Source organism: Jaculus jaculus, chromosome 3 (assembly GCF_020740685.1).
Source record: "Jaculus jaculus isolate mJacJac1 chromosome 3, mJacJac1.mat.Y.cur, whole genome shotgun sequence".
Classification (NCBI taxonomy): Eukaryota; Metazoa; Chordata; class Mammalia; order Rodentia; family Dipodidae; genus Jaculus; species Jaculus jaculus.
Window position 1 is genome coordinate 171,739,137 of NC_059104.1, and position 16,989 is coordinate 171,756,125.

The following is a 16,989-nucleotide window of genomic DNA, read 5'->3' on the forward strand; positions in this document are numbered from 1 at the left end:
CCTTTCATGTTGGAAAGATTGTGATCATTGGCTCAAGGGTCTTTCCCACTACACGCATGAATCACCCTGTCCCTGATCTGCTTGGTTCTAACTCCATAGATGATGGGGTTGAGCATTGGGGGAACAAGAAGATAGACATTAGCAAACATGATGTGCACAACATGGGGAACTTGATGGCCAAACCGATGCGTGAGGAAGGTGAAGAGGGCTGGGATATATAAAGCCAAAATGACACCAATATGAGAAGCGCATGTACCAAAAGCTTTGAAGCGGGCTTCACCTGACGGCAACTGCAACACCGCTCTCAAGATCATCACATAGGATGCACTGATGACAATTATATCTAAGCCAACCACAGAGAAGGCCACGAAGAGCCCATACACACGGTTGACTCTGGTGTCAGCACACACCAACTTGAGCACAGCCATGTGCTCGCAGTACAGCTGGGGAATGACATTGTTGGGGCAGAAGGGCATGCCGGAGATCATGAAGCAGAAGGGGCTTACCAACACCAATCCTCTCACCATCACAGCTGCCCCCAGTTTGATCACTACAGAGGTGGTCAGGATACTGGAGTGTCGGAGGGGGGAGCAGATGGCCACATAGCGGTCCAAGGCCATAGTCATGAGCACCCCAGACTCCACAGATGAAAAGGTGTGGATGAAGAAGACCTGGATGAGGCAGGCATGATACTCGATCTCATGAGCATGAAACCAGAGTATGGCCAGCATTTTAGGCTGGGTGGAGGAGGAAAGGACCAGATCCGTGACAGCCAACATCGCCAGGAAGAGGTACATGGGCTCGTGCAGGGTGTGGTCAATTCGGATTATATGTAGGATGGTGATGTTTCCAACTACCGCCATCATATACATGACACAGAATGGGAAGGTGATCCAAAAGTGGTACTTCTCCCAGGCTGGGATTCCAAGCAAGATGAAGAACACAGGATGAGAAGAGTTGTCCTGTGAAGGCCGCATGAGGACACGGGTAATATTGTCTCTGAAGTGAAAGTAATCTACCTTCTGCAGATGATGAAAGACAAAGTAAAGGCTGTTAGCACTTCTACATTATTGCATACCACAACTGTGTTTAATAAGTTATACAATAATCATCCTTTATAATTAACAAAGTACTTTAACATAAAATGCTGTTTCTTATTATTTTCTTGTTAATTGTGACATTCAAATAGGAGTAAGAATGCATCAAGTTCAAGTGCAATTATTTCCCAAAGAAAAAATAAATGTGTTTTTAAATGTTGAATCTGCTGAGGGAAAAACTAACACTTATTTTCCCTGCCTTTCTAATATGTCCATTTTTTTCCACCTGTGCTCAGCCATTCGGCCAACATATCAGTAGAGAAAGGCATACAGGCAAAAGAACCCAGCACTTTATTCAGTAGTGTTTAATTACCCTTAAATGCAAGAAAGTTCCCGTGAGGGCTTCAGTCTGAAGAAAATGGTGGACCATTTTTCCATCCATAATTGAATATACTACTGTTAGCATATGGCTTCTCTTAGATTAGAGTTCAGGAATCATTTTCTGGATAAGTGTGGAAGATGAATGTTTTTCACTGTGTGGGCCACACCATCTCCAATGGGCATTTCAGGTCAAATACATGCACTGTTAGCACTTAAACACATTTATGTGGCTACAGTACAATACAGACTGATTTATGCCAACAACTACAAACATTTGATCTCTGTCCTGAATTTGATCAGGACTATTCCAGATGGCAAAATAGCCTTGAACCCCACGTTACCTCTAGCACCTCTGTTTTAGTAAAGAGATGGAGGCAGATAAGCACATAGTGAGAGAAATAGCAAGTGAATGCCAGTGTTCAGTAGTAGCAGGGTCATTAACATAGTACCAATATCCTCATAAATTCTGAAAGAGTCCCCTTCCTGATTGTGAACCATGCTCAGTCGAGTTAGGACCATTTCTCATGACACAGGTTATCCTGTGCCATTGAGTGCCAGCCTCGGTCTGTACTTGTCTTACCATGGGGTAACAGTTGCTCTTGGATCCCTGTGGACAACATGGCATCATACCATCCATAAGACAAAGGTGACTTGTGTCTCACCAGTGCCTTTCCTTAGTCTCAGCCATGTAGTCCCTGTCTTTGATACCCTTGGTCTTTATCTTTTTCATAACAGGAATCCTCAGACAAGAAGAGGATCCTTTCCAGTCACCCTTAACAAATCATCTCTGGGGAGTAACAACTACTCATTTATTAGAACCAGTTGATCCTAAAAATGGTTTATTTTAAATACCAAAAAAACCGCATCCTTTATAACTCCCCAAGATGTAGAACAGTCTCAGATGAATAGGGATTAAGCTGTAGAAGTCATTTCTACACCAGAAAACTTACCAACTTAACTAATAGCCACAGGGTTGGGCAAAATAAATATTCCTATAGGATGTTTCAAGAAACTGTCATGAGAAATACACCCACAATAATAATTGTTGTTCCGTTTCTTAAAACTAACACTTGGCTTACACATGTGTTCGTTAGAAATTCAGCTGCTCACAGTATCTGTCACCCAGGTCCTCTGCTTTGGTCCTATCAGAGGATATCAGGCTTTCTGTTGCAAGAAGAGGCTTTGTTCTCACCTGACTTTTAACTCTCAGTACACCACTCTTACTTTGGCGGGGAGGGGGAGGGGAGGGGGGGACGGGGGGGGGGGGACTGTTAATGCAAAGAGCAGCTTAAGCCATCCTACTTAGGCTGTCGTCATACCTGCCCCAGGGGTGGAAATAGGCACTGGCTAAAGGCTCAACTTCTCAGTATGCAGCTTAACAGTGGAAGAAGGGTTGTTATTTACTGAGACCCTTAATCATAGGCTCTCATATTACTTGTTTTTAACTTGTGGGAAACTTCCACATCCTCATTTAAATTTTTTTATTTTTTATTTTTTGGTTTTTGAGGTAGGGTCTCACTGTAGCCCAGGCTGACCTGGAATTCACTATGGAGTCTCAGGGTGGCCTCAAACTCTCGGGTGATCCTCCTACCTCTGCCTCCTGAGTGTTGGGATTAAAGGCGTGCGCCACCACACCTGGCCACATCCTCGTTTTTTTTTTTAAATTTTTTTTTGTTGTTCATTTTTATTTATTGAGAGTGACAGAGAGAGAGAGAGAGGTAGAGAGAGAGAGAGAGAATGGGCACGCCAGGGCTTCTAGCCACTGCAAACGAACTCCAGATGCGTGCGCCCCCTTGTGCATCTGGCTAACATGGGTCCTGGGGAATCGAGCCTCGAACCGGGGTCCTTAGGCTTCACAGGCAAGTGCTTAACCGCTAAGCCATCTCTCCAGCCCCACATCCTCGTTTTTAAAAATTTGTATTTATTAATTATGGACACACTTAATGTGGATACATTATGTGTTGGTACCATCCTTCCCTTTGTCCCTGCCCCCATTCCACTGGAGGCCCTCTTCAGGGGGGTTGGAGCTATTCCGCATGGGTAGTTTATGCATTGTGGGAGCAGCAGATGGCACAGGCAACCGAACGAATGAGAATCCTAGTTGTGTAAAGCAGATTGTGGTAAAGGCTGGTATATAGGGGACTAGTGCCACTGTGTACTGAATTATAGACAGATTTGCATTTGGACCCAGGATTCCTGCTACTTCACACAACTGCAGCCGCTGGATTGGGCTCCAGCTTAACCTACTGGTGTCTGAGGATATGGTTCTCCTCTGGGATGTCATCATGTTTTCATTCTCTCTCTTCTTCCTTTCTTTCATTCTTTTTCCACTATTCTTTCATTTCTTTCCTTCCTACCTTTCTACCTGTGCATCTCTTCTTTTCTCTTTGGAATTATTTCCTCTCCTCTCCCCTCCTCTTTTTCTCCTCCTTTCTTCTCTTCTTTCCCCTCCTCTCTTCTCTTCTCCTTTCCCAGGCCTTGAATTTTCTATATAGTTCAGAGTGGCTTCAAGATCAGTTTCCAAGTACATGGACTTTAGGTATATACCATAGCACACAGCCTTGGCTTTTACCCATCAGCCTTAACAACAGACTCATCTCTGATATACAAGCTGGTGCTGGGATTCCTCCACATTGAACAGAAGAGTTGCCTATGTTATATACAAGGTGATTCTATGATTCCTTCCACAGCCACATTGAACTGAGGACTTCCCTCATGTTACACAAAATGGTGTGGAATTCCTACACAACCACATATAACCAGGACTCACCTATATAGCTCAAGCTGGGGCTGGCATTCCTTCCACAACCACATTTAACTGAAGACTTCCCTTGTGTTACACAATCAGATGCTGGAATTCCTCCACAACCACATTTCATCTGCTACATTGCGCAGCTTCTTTTGAAATTCAGTCTTTCTCTTGCCCTCCATTCACACCTGTGATCCTTCAAATGGCTTCTCAGAGCTCCAAGGTTAAGATGTTTCTCAGACTCTTGTGCTGCTTCTGAAATTCTGACCTTTGAGTTTCTTTCTTGGGTAGACAATGGAAAACAGAGATGACGATGACTTTTATTTAGAGAGGTTTTTTGTTTGTTTGTTTTCTGTTCCTCTAAATGAAATGTAACTTCTATGAATTCAGTGTCATTGTTCACTAAGGAAATTTAGTTTGAAAGACTGCATTCCCACATTAAGTATAACTCAGCTTTCATGTGTGAAAATGGGTTTAAATCAAGCCCTCTCATATTCTTAGAACTTTGTTATTCCAACGTTGAGCAGAAATAATTATTTCTACCAATCCCCATCTGCTGTGTTGCTGAAACTTGTACAGGGACAAAAGATTAAATTGGTCAAGACACTGGTAGAAATAGCTTCAGGGGAATTTAGACTGTGTTTGCCCTGTGGGGTATCTGAAGCTAAGGTGTGCAGCAGGTGAGGTTCAGATGAAACCCTCTTCCTAGGAATTGCCGTGTGGAGGCAGTCTCCCCACCTGTGTAGGTCATGGATTTCTAGCCCTTGCTCCCCTAGTGAGTCAGGCCTTAGTGCTCAGTGAACCACCTCACCTTCTCGCCTCTTGGAGATCGCGTGCATCCTATTGCTTCCTTGAAAGGGAAAAGGTATCTGGGGCTAAGGAAACCACTCTCTGAGCTCTGCTATGCCTTTGACAAGCTGAGTTTGACCAGGGAACTTCTACCTAGCCCCTGGGATTCAGCCTTTGTCAGGGTCTATTTGAAGGACTGTGCCTGGTCTATCAGATCCCCCAAGAATTGATTCCCATCCTCTCTCATGACACCACTGCTTCATTCTCACAACGACTTCCTCTGAGACTAGAGATAAATCTGTAAGCATTAACTCCTAACTTTCCTCCCTTCTCTGTGTACACAAAGACAGCTTTTACATATATATTACAAGAACACGTGTTGTTGGGAAAAGTGACTCTGAACCGAGTTTTAGCCTTGTATTGTTTTGTTAGCTAGAATATTTCTAGATGTCATCACAAGTACTTTTTGTGCACCATGAAAATTTGTTGATATTTTATGTGTGTTTATATGTGTATAGGAGAGACAGTTCAATAAATGAACGTTATTAATTTGCATTTGAGCATGTGTGTGTGTGAATGTTATGTGTCTGTGGATGCACATTTTTATGAATAGTCTGGCTCAGTACAGCAGCTTTTTCTGCGCACGCGTGTGTGTGTGAATGTTATGTGCCTATGGATGCACATGTTTATGAATAGTCTGTCTCACTTCAACAGCTTTTTCTCTATGCGTGCATATGTGTGTGTGTGTGTGTGTGAATGTTATATGCCTATGGATGCACATGTTTATGAATAGTCTGTCTCACTTCAACAGCTTTTTCTCTATGCGTGCGTGTGTGTGTGTGTGTGTGTGTGAATGTTATATGCCTATGGATGCACATGTTTATGAATATTATGTTTGCATGAATGATTGTGGAGGCCATAGGTCACAATTGGGTGTCTTTCTAAATTACCATCCAACTTGCTCCTTCAGATAGGTTTTCTAACATGCTGTTCACTAGTTAATCTAGGCTTGCTGGCCAGATGCACAAGCGGGAGAGAGAGAGAGAAAAGGAGGAAGAGGAGGAGGAAGAAGAGAGAGTGGGTATGCCAGGGCCTCTAGCCCTGCAAATGAACTCCAGACACATGTTTCCCCTTGTATATCTGGCATACGTGGGTTCTAGGGAAACAAACCTAGTTTCTTTGTCTTTTCATGCAAGCACCTTAACTGCTAAACCATGTCTCCAACCCTTTTCTGGATATTCTGAGAATCATCGCTCTTCTTTTTAGTGACAGATGTCAAGATATCTCTTCAGGGGCTGGAGAGATGGCTTAGTGGTGAAGGCACTTGCCTGAAAAGCCAAAGGACCCAGGTTATATTCCCCAAGACCCATGTAAGCCAGATGCACAAGGTGACACATGTATTTGGAGTTTGTTTGCAGTGGCTAGACCCCATTGTGTCCATTCATTTTTCTCTCTCTAATAAATAAATGAAAAATATTTTTTAAAGATAGCTCTTCACAGAGATAATGTTTTGGTGACAAGGAAGGACTTGGAAACTATGCTTATTGTGTTCCTAGATCAATAGCTTGGACATATTGGAAACAATGTGACCAATGGTTCAAGGGTCTTTTCAACAGTACCCTTGGGTAGCCCTGTCCATAGTCTGCTTTGTTCTAACCCCATCAATGATGGAATTAAGCATCGGAAGAACCAGAAAATAGACACTAGGAAACATGATGTGTACAACTTGGGGAATGTGATGGCCAAAGCAGTGGGTGAGAAAAGTAAAAAGGGCTGGGACATAGAAAGCCAAGATAACACAGGCATGGGAAGCACATGTACCACAAGCTTTGAAGTGGGCTTCACCTGAGGGCAACTGCAACATGGCTCTCAAGATCATCACATAGGAGACACTGATGACAATTAAATCAAGGCCAACCACAGAGAAGGCCACAAAGAGTCAAAACTCATGGTTGACTCTGGTGTCAGAGAGCATACCAACTTCAGCCCAGCCAGATGATCACATTAAGACTGGGGAATGACATTATTGATCCTGGAGATCATGAAACAGAATGGGTCTACTGAGACAAATTCTCTCATCATCACAACTGCCCCCAGTTTGGTCATTACAAATGTGGTCAGACTACTGCAGTGACAGAGCAGGAAACAGACAGCTAAATAGCAGTCCAAGGCCATAGCCATGAGCACTCCTTACCCAACATAAGAAATGGTATGAGTGAAGTAGAGCAGAGTAAGGCAATATTGGTACTCGATTGCATGATATCCTAATTTTGCTAATTTGAGACGTCTCCTTTTTTTTTTTTTTTATCATATTGTCAATGGTTTGATCAATCTTGTTTACTTTTTCGAAGAACCAGCTCTTTGTTTCATCAATTTTTAAATTGTTCTCTTAGTTTCCAATTCACTAATTTCTGTTCTGATCTTAAATAGTTTCTTTCCATATGGAGCTCTTAGGGTTGAAGGCATGCTTTATGCCCTAGTATATGATCTATTTTGGAGGTTTCATGGGTTTCTGAGAAGAATGTGTACTCTGTAGAAATGGATAGACTCAAGTTAGGTCTAGCTGATCTATCATGTTGTTAAGCTTTATTCCTTCCCTGTTGATTTTCTGTTTGGATTATCCATTGATGATAGTATGGAATTAAAGTTCCCTAAAGGACGGTATTGGATTTATTTCTGGTTTGTTGTTAAGTAGGTTTTGTTTTATAAGCAGTAGTGCACCTGTGTTTGATGCATGTAGATGTATGATTATTAGGACCTCCTGTTGGATTGTTCCCTTTAGAATAAAAAGTGGCCTTCTAGGGCTGGAGATGCGGCTTAGCAGTTAAGCTCTGGCCTGTGAAGCCAAAGGACACTGGTTCGAGGCTCGACTCCTCAGGACCCATGTTAGCCAGATGTACAAGGGGGCGCGCGTGTCTGGAGTTTGTTTGCAGAGGCTGGAGGCCCTGGCATGCCCATTCTCTCTCTGTCTATCACTCTTCTTTATCTCTTTCTCTCTGTGTGCTTGCAAATAAAATAAAATTTAAAAAAAGTGGCCTTCTTTTGGTTTGAAGTCCATTTATCAGATCTTAATATAGCCACACCCACTTATTTCTTATTTCCATTTGCTTAGAAAATTAGTCCTTAGTGGCGAGGTGGGTTTCTTGAACACAACAGATAGAAGGGTCCATTTTTTTGTTCCACCCTGTTAATTTGTGTCTTTGGATGGGTAAGTTAAGACCATTAATATTCAGCATTATAACCGTGATGTTTGATTTATTCCCTGCCGTATTGGAGGATTTATGGAGTTTGGTGCTTTTCTGGGCTTTGCATATTTTTGAACCTGCTCTAGTTTTGATTATTGTGATCTTTCTATCATAAGATTTTGAGGTTGGTTGTTGGACTCTTGTGTGTGGAATATTCTCTGTAGTATTCTTGGTAGGTTTGGTTTTGTGTTCATATATTCATTGAGCTGGCTTTTATCATGGAAAGTTTTCCTTTAACCATCTGTTATGAGGGATTCCTTCCCTGGGTGCAGTAGTTTGGATTGGAAGCTATAAATTTTTAGATTTTGAAGTATTAGTTCTAGGCCTTTCTGCATTTCACAGTTTCCATTAAGAAATCTGAGGCAACTTTGATGGGATAGTCCTTGTATGTAATGTGTTGTTTCTCTCTTGCTGCTTTGAGCACTCTGCCTTTGTTGTCATTATTTAGAGCATTAACAATGATGTGCCTTGGGGAGTTTCTTCTGTGGTCTAGTCTGTTTGGAGTTCTGTGAGCTTCTGTGTCTGGATAGGTCTCTCTTTTGAGAGGGTGAGAGAGTTTTCTTGTCGAGTATGTTATTAATGCTTTTGGCCTGAATTTTTTCCCTTTCTGGTATACCCATCAAACAGATATTTGGTCATTTTAGGGTATCCCACAATTCCCTCATGTTCTGTTCACATGATTTTTTTTAAAGTTATCAACTTTTTGGACTCCTGAGCTATTTCTCCTGTCTTGTCTTCCAGATCTGTTGTTCTGTCTTCCACATGATTAACTCTGTTAGTGAGTGATTCTAGCAAGGCATTTACAAGCTCGGTTTGATTTGTATTTTCTATTGCCTTTCTTTATTTAGTAACCATTCCTTTGTTGAATTCTAATTTTAGGTCATGGTTTGTTTCTCATGATGTTTTTTGGAATTCAGTCTTGCATTTAATTATTAAGCTTAATCAACCTGGTTATTGAGATCCTTTATTTTTTGATTCACCTTCAATTCATTTATCTCATTTTTGAGGTTTGTCTGATTTTCTTCAGTTAAGTTAAGCCAAGTGACAAAAGATGAGTGCTTTAAGACATGATTCTACTTAATTTCATTTATTCAATTGTTGGTTTTTTTATGATTTGTGTCTAGTTAAGTGATTTTATTGGCCACAACAAATAAACTTATTGTGCTTTTATTTGAGAATTCAATTTCGGTTGTCCCCTCTATGTTTTAATTGGAACTAGGCAGCCTGGGTGCAGATATCTCAGTTTGTTGTCTTGTATGTGTGTGTATGTGTTTCTTTTGGGTTAGGGGTATACCCATTTCAGGGTAAAGTCTTTTTGTCTTAAGGAGAAAGCAAGTATTTGACCTTGTAGGATCTTTAGTGAGTATTCAATTTTGGATTTGACCCAGATTGGAGTTTTATTGCATGGTATTCATAGATATGCAGGTTGTGGAGGTTACACATATTCCTGTATCTCTGGGCCAAGGATCAGGCTGGAGTATAGGTCAGTGAACTGGCAGTGATTGGATGCACAGGCCTCAGAGACTCTGAGCCCCTCACCAAGTGGGTTACATGCATCTCTCCCTTCTTAAGTTTCATTGTCATACTCACATTGGCTTCCTTTTATTAAATACTAAAGTTGAAGTTGTTAAGCCTTAACTTTTGTCTCTCCACTGTGTACATGAATGTACACAGAGGGGATTTTAATGCATCTGCAAACAGGTATGTGATGATTCTCTGAATGTGAACAAAGTTTTCACACATTGTTTTGTTAAATACAGGTGTGTATTCACAACTGAAAGATTATTTGCAATTTGAAAACATGTTGGTAGTTCATGTCTGATGTGTTTATAAATGTGTATATAGGAGTGGATTTGAATGTGTGTGAATATTATATATATATATATGTAAATGTATGAGTAATTGTTTTACTGTCACATAATTAGAGTGATGCCATCATTTCCTGAATTAATGATTATCGATTCCACATGCTTTGTGCCACATGAGTGGGCCTAGCTCCACCTTGATGATGTGAAATGTCATATCAGTGCACATATAACACCAAGTGTGCCAGCATTAGTTGGCACTTTAGTATACACTGTGGTTCCAAGGCATTCCTGTTGAGTTTATTTATTTATTTTTTTTTTTCAGAGAGAGAGAGAGAGAGAGAGAGGGAGAGAGAGAGAAAATTGGTATACCAGGGTCTAAGCCACTGATATTGAACTCTGGATTCTTGTGCCACCTAGTGGGCATGTGTGACTTTTCACCAGCCTCACCTTTGTGTTTTTGGATTACTTGGGATCTGGAGAGTCGAACATGGGACCTTGGGTTTCACAGGCAAGTGTCTTAACCACTAAACCATCTCTCCAGACACAATTATGAGTTTTTGATCATACAGAGAAGAAAAGAGGTTCTGTTGAAAACCGTCCATAGACATTTATGAACTGTTCTTAGGCTAGACGATTATCAAAATATTACTGAGTATGCTGACATGAGAATCTTGAGACATTTTACTATTTATGTGTGGAAATCTTGTCCACATGTTTAGCCTAACAGTCTGTGAGGTATTGAAATTGCCTGGAATTTGTCACAGCTCCAAGCCACTAGTTTTTTCTCTGAATAACTACAACATCCTCTATTTCTAGGTCTTTTATTCATCCTATATTCTTCCATAGTATTCATTCCTTATGTTCATGTACACAAATAGTTGTATATGTATTATATTATGTGTTATAAGTATTATAATAGGCATATATTATATATGCTACATAATAAGTTGTATACACATATATTTTTAAGTTTTCTCCTGAATTTATTTGTATACTCTCATTTTATTTTTATTTTTTAAATTGTTTGTTTAAGAAAGAGAGAGGGAGAAACAGAGAGAAGGGGAGGAATAGGCAGATAGAGAGAGAATGGGCACACCAGGGCTGCTATCCACTGCAGATGAACTCCAGATGCATATGCCACCCTGTGCATCTGGCTTATGTGGGTCCTGGGGAACTGAACCTGGGTCCTTATGCTTTGCAGGCAAGTGTCTTAATTGCTAAGCCATCTCTCCAGTTGCCATTATTTTAATTTTTATTTACTTACTATGTTTAATATATGAACATACTGTAATTTGGTCATGTTTCCTCACATTTCCTCTTTTGTTCGCTCTCCACACTTTCACCCCAACCACTGAGGACCCTCCTCTTTCAAGGTAGTCCTTCCTGTGTTTTGTTGTCTCATTCCTTTTACCTCATATGGGCTCAGGACATTGAAGGTCATGTGGGGATATTGGTAAAGTCTCACTCTTATAGCCCCCAATATTAAGCACACTCAAATAAATGACAATGCATATATAAAGAGTATATATCATGTGCCTACATCTATACTGAAAGCACAAGTGGATGTTTTTGAGGGAGGAAGGATAGCAGTATGAGAGAGAGAATGGGCACCATGGCAGAGAATGGAGGTAAATATGAGCAATGCATAATGATATCTGTGTGTGAAGCTGTTGTAATGAAACACATTGATTTTAAATGTTTAATGTTTAATTTTTTGTTTATTTTTATTTTTTATTTGAGAGCAACAGACAGAGAAAGAGACAGAGAGACAGAGAGTGCACCAGGGACTCCAGGTACTGCAAACAAACTCCAGATGCATGCGCCCTTGTGCATCTGGCTAACGTGGGTCCTGGGGAATCAAGCCTAGAACTGGGATCCTTAGGATTCACAGGCAAGTGCTTAACTGCTAAACCATCTCTCCAGCCCCTAAATATTTTATTTTTATTTATTTATTTGACTGAGAAAAACGGAGAGAGAAAGAGGGAGAAAATGAATGGGTATGCCAGGGCCTCCAGCCAAGGCAAACAAACTCCAGATGTGTGCAGCCCCTTGTGCATCTGGCTAACATGGGTCCTGGGGAATTGAACCTGGATCTTTTTGCTTTGCAGGAAAATGCCTTAACCACTAAGCCATCTCTCCAGTCCAAAATCATTTTGTATGTTGACATGAATATTTCATTAGAAATTATTTTAATTATAATATATTTACCTCATTGGATAAAAGTATATTGTCAAACCCTGTCCTTAAAACTATTCTTAAAACTACAGTAGGGGAGAGGGAGATGGATTGGGTAAAGTGTTCGCCATTTAAGCATGATCACCTAAATTTGAGCCCCAGCACCTGTGTAAAATATCTGGCATAGCACCATGCTTCTGTAATCCTAGCTCTGGAGAAGTAGAGAATCCCAGGATTTGTTGACCAGCAAGCCTAGCCTAACTAGTGAACAGCATGTTAGAAAACATATCTGAAGGAGCAAGTAGGACAGTAACTCTAGAAAGACACCCAAGTGTGACCTATGGCTTCCGCAACCATGCATGCACACATAATATTCATAAAAATGTGCATCCACAGACACATAACATTCACACACACACATGCTCAAATGCAAATTAATAACTTTCATTTATTGAACTGTCTCTCCTATACACATATAAACACACATAAAATATCAACAAATTTTCATGGTGCACAAAAAGTACTTGTGATGACATCTAGAAATATTCTAGCTAACAAAACAATACAAGGCTAAAACTCAGTTCAGAGTCACTTTTCCCAACAACACGTGTTCTTGTAATATATATGTAAAAGCTGTCTTTGTGTACACAGAGAAGGGAGGAAAGTTAGGAGTTAATGCTTACAGATTTATCTCTAGCCTCAGAGGAAGTCGTTGTGAGAACGAAGCAGTGGTGTCATGAGAGAGGATGGGAATCAATTCTTGGGGGATCTGATAGACCAGGCACAGTCCTTCAAATAGACCCTGACAAAGGCTGAATCCCAGGGGCTAGGTAGAAGTTCCCTGGTCAAACTCAGCTTGTCAAAAGCATAGCAGAGCTCAGAGAGTGGTTTCCTTAGCCCCAGATACCTTTTCCCTTTCAAGGAAGCAATAGGATGCACGCGATCTCCAAGAGGCGAGAAGGTGAGGTGGTTCACTGAGCACTAAGCCTGACTCACTAGGGGAGCAAGGGCTAGAAATCCATGACCTACACAGGTGGGGAGACTGCCTCCACACGGCAATTCCTAGGAAGAGGGTTTCATCTGAACTTCACCTGCTGCACACCTTAGCTTCAGATACCCCACAGGGCAAACACAGTCTAAATTCCCCTGAAGCTATTTCTACCAGTGTCTTGACCAATTTAATCTTTTGTCCCTTTACAAGTTTCAGCAACACAGCAGATGGGGATTGGTAGAAATGATTATTTCTGCTCAACGTTGGAATAACAAAGTTCTAAGAATATGAGAGGGCTTGATTTAAACCCATTTTCACACATGAAAGCTGAGTTATACTTAATGTGGGAATACAGTCTTTCAAACTAAATTTCCTTAGTGAACAATGACACTGAATTCATAGAAGTTACATTTCATTTAGAGGAACAGAAAACAAACAAACATAAAACCTCTCTAAATAAAAGTCATCGTCATCTCTGTTTTCCATTGTCTACCCAAGAAAGAAACTCAAAGGTCAGAATTTCAGAAGCAGCACAAGAGTCTGAGAAACATCTTAACCTTGGAGCTCTGAGAAGCCATTTGAAGGATCACAGGTGTGAATGGAGGGCAAGAGAAAGACTGGATTTCAAAAGAAGCTGTGCAATGTAGTAGATGAAATGTGGTTGTGGAGGAATTCCAGCACCTGATTGTGTAACACAAGGGAAGTCTTCAGTTAAATGTGGTTGTGGAAGGAATGCCAGCCCCATCTTGAGCTATATAGGTGAGTCCTGGTTAAATGAGGTTGTATAGGAATTCCACACCAGTTTGTGTAACATGAGGGAAGTCCTCAGTTCAATGTGGCTGTGGAAGGAATCATAGAACCACCTTGTATAGTAACATAGGTAACTCTTCTATTCAATGTGGAGGAATCCCAGCATCAGCTTGAACTATATAGGTGAGTCTTCATTAAATGTGTTTGTGGAGGAATTCCAGCACCAGCTTGTGTAACATGAGGGAAGTCCTCAGTTAAATGTGGTTGTGGATGGAATCGTAGAAGAGTATTATTGTGGCTATATTTCTCATGACAGTTTCGTGAAACATCCTATAGATATATTTATTTTGCCCAAACCTGCGGTTATTAAGTAGTTAAGTTGGTAGGTTTTCTGCTGTAGAAATGACTTCTAGAGATTAATCCCTATTCATGTGAGACTGTTCTACATCTTGGGAAGTTATAAAGGTGAGGCTTTTGGGGTATTTAAAATAAACCATTTTTAGGATCCCTCTGTTCTCATAAATGAGTAGTTGTTACTCCCCAGAGATGATTTTTAAGGGTGACTGGAAAGGATCCTCTTCTTGTCTGAGGCTTCCTGTTATGAAAAAGGTAAAGACCAAGGGTATCAAAGACTGGGACTACATGGCTGAGACTAAGGTAAGGCACTGGTGAGACACAAGTCACCTTTGTCTTATGGATGGTATGATGCCATGTTGTCCACAGGGAGCCAGAAGCAACTGTTACCCCATGGTAAGACAAGTACAGACCGAGGCTGGCACTCAATGGCACAGGATAACCTGTGTCATGAGAAATGGTCCTAACTCGACTGAGCATGGTTCATAGTCAGGGGAGGGGACTCTTTCAGAATTTATGGGGTTGTTGGTAATATGTTAATGAAGCTGCTGCTACTGAACACTGACATTCTCTTGCTATTTCTCTCACTATAAGCTTATCTGCCTTCATTTCTTTACCAAAACAGAGGTGCTGGAGATAATGTGGTTTTCAAGGTTATTTCAATGAAAAATTTGCCCACACAGTGAAAAATACTCATCTTCCACACTTATCAGGAAATTATTCCTGAACTCTAATCTAAGAGAAGCCACACACTAAAAGTAGTATATTCAATTATGGGTGGAGAAATGGTCCATTATTTTATTCAGACTGAAGCCCTCATGGTAACTTTCCTGAAGTTAAGGGTAATTAGACACTTCTTAATAAAGTGCTGGGTTCTTTTGCCCATATGCCTTTTTCTACAGATATACTGCCCAAATGGCTGAGCACAGGGACCTATTTGAAAGGCAGGTTCAACATTCAAAAACATATTCATTTTTTTCTTTGGGAAGTAATTGCACTTGAATGTGAGGCATTCTTGCTCCTTTTTTGTTTGTTTGTTTGTTTTTTCAAGATTGGGTCACACTCTAGCCCAGGCTGACCTGGAATTCACTATGGAGTCTCAGGGTGGCCTCGAACTCATGTGATCCTCCTACCTCTGCAGCCTGATGCTGGGATTAAAGGCATGTGCCACCACGCCCAGCTTCTTACTCCATTTTGAATGTCACAATTAAGAAGAAAATAACAAGAAACAGCATTTTATGATGAAGTACTTTGTTAATTGTAAAGGATGATTATTATATAACTTATTAAATACTGTTGTGATATGCGATAATGTAGAAGTGCTAACAGCCTTTACTTTGTCTGTCATCGTCTGCAGAAGGTAGATTATTTTCACTTCAGAGACAATATTACCCGTGTCCTCATGCGGCCTTCACAGGACAACTCTTCTCATCCTGTGTTCTTCGTCTTGCTTGGAATCCCAGCCTGGGAGAAGTACCACTTTTGGATCGCCTTCCCATTCTGTGTCATGTATATGATGGCGGTAGTTGGAAACATCACCATCCTACATATAATCCGAATTGACCACACCCTGCATGAGCCCATGTACCTCTTCCTGGCGATGCTGGCTACCACTGATGTTGTTCTTTCCTCCTCCACCCAGCCTAAAATGCTGGCCATACTCTGGTTTCATGCTCATGAGATCGAGTATCATGCCTGCCTCATCCAGGTCTTCTTCATCCACACCTTTTCATCTGTGGAGTCTGGGGTGCTCATGACTATGGCCTTGGACCGCTATGTGGCCATCTGCTCCCCCCTCCGACACTCCAGTATCCTGACCACCTCTGTAGTGATCAAACTGGGGGCAGCTGTGATGGTGAGAGGATTGGTGTTGGTAAGCCCCTTCTGCTTCATGATCTCCGGCATGCCCTTCTGCCCCAACAATGTCATTCCCCAGCTGTACTGCGAGCACATGGCTGTGCTCAAGTTGGTGTGTGCTGACACCAGAGTCAACCGTGTGTACGGGCTCTTCGTGGCCTTCTCTGTGGGGGGCTTAGATATAATTGTCATCAGTGCATCCTATGTGATGATCTTGAGAGCGGTGTTGCAGTTGCCGTCAGGTGAAGCCCGCTTCAAAGCTTTTGGTACTTGTGCTTCTCATATTGGTGTCATTTTGGCTTTATATATCCCAGCCCTCTTCACCTTCCTCACGCATCGGTTTGGCCATCAAGTTCCCCATGTTGTGCACATCATGTTTGCTAATGTCTATCTTCTTGTTCCTCCCATGCTCAACCCCATCATCTATGGAGTTAGAACCAAGCAGATCAGGGACAGGGTGATTCATGCGTGTAGTGGGAAAGACCCTTGAGCCAATGATCACAATCTTTCCAACATGAAAGGCTTTTGATCTATCTATTAAAAAAAAAAGTGACTGGCCCTTATGCATCACCCTAAGTCATCTCTGTGAGTATGTATCCCTGTAGTTGGCACCTACTCAGAAGAACAAGTATGATTTTCAGTGTATGTCTTGAGAGTACTGTGATGGGTCATACATATTTGGTTGATCTATTCCTTGTCAAAGGAAACAATATTGCTATGCATACAAATGAATATTTTAAATGAGTTAGATAATGATTTTGTGTGTGTGTTTGCATGTTAATCTGTATGGGGGTATGTGTGTACATGCACATTTGTGTGTGCATGTGTGTGGAGGCTAAAGGTTAGTGTTCAG

The 16,989-nt window shown here is 41.3% G+C and overlaps 2 protein-coding genes and 1 pseudogene across 2 annotated transcripts; 1 reads left to right on the top strand and 2 right to left on the bottom strand.

Moving 5' to 3' along the window:
• Window positions 1-32: 32 nt before the first annotated feature.
• On the bottom strand, window positions 33-977 carry LOC101595488 (olfactory receptor 52R1-like). The gene has a single exon (XM_045146128.1). It carries the CDS (start codon window positions 975-977, stop codon window positions 33-35), a length of 945 nt encoding a protein of 314 aa, XP_045002063.1.
• A 5,588-nt stretch (window positions 978-6,565) lies between these two features.
• On the bottom strand, window positions 6,566-15,683 carry LOC101594898 (annotated as a pseudogene).
• Window positions 15,682-16,626, top strand: LOC123459488 (olfactory receptor 52R1-like). Its single transcript, XM_045146129.1, has one exon. The coding sequence runs from the start codon at window positions 15,682-15,684 to the stop codon at window positions 16,624-16,626; it is 945 nt and encodes a 314-aa protein (XP_045002064.1).
• The last annotated feature ends 363 nt before the right edge of the window (window positions 16,627-16,989 follow it).

What these genes read in the sequence shown, in the direction of transcription:
- LOC123459488 (XM_045146129.1), top strand. Translation starts at nt 15,682, where the DNA reads ATGCGGCCTTCACAGGACAACTCTTCTCATCCTGTGTTCTTCGTCTTG.
- LOC101595488 (XM_045146128.1), bottom strand. Translation starts at nt 977, where the DNA reads ATGCGGCCTTCACAGGACAACTCTTCTCATCCTGTGTTCTTCATCTTG.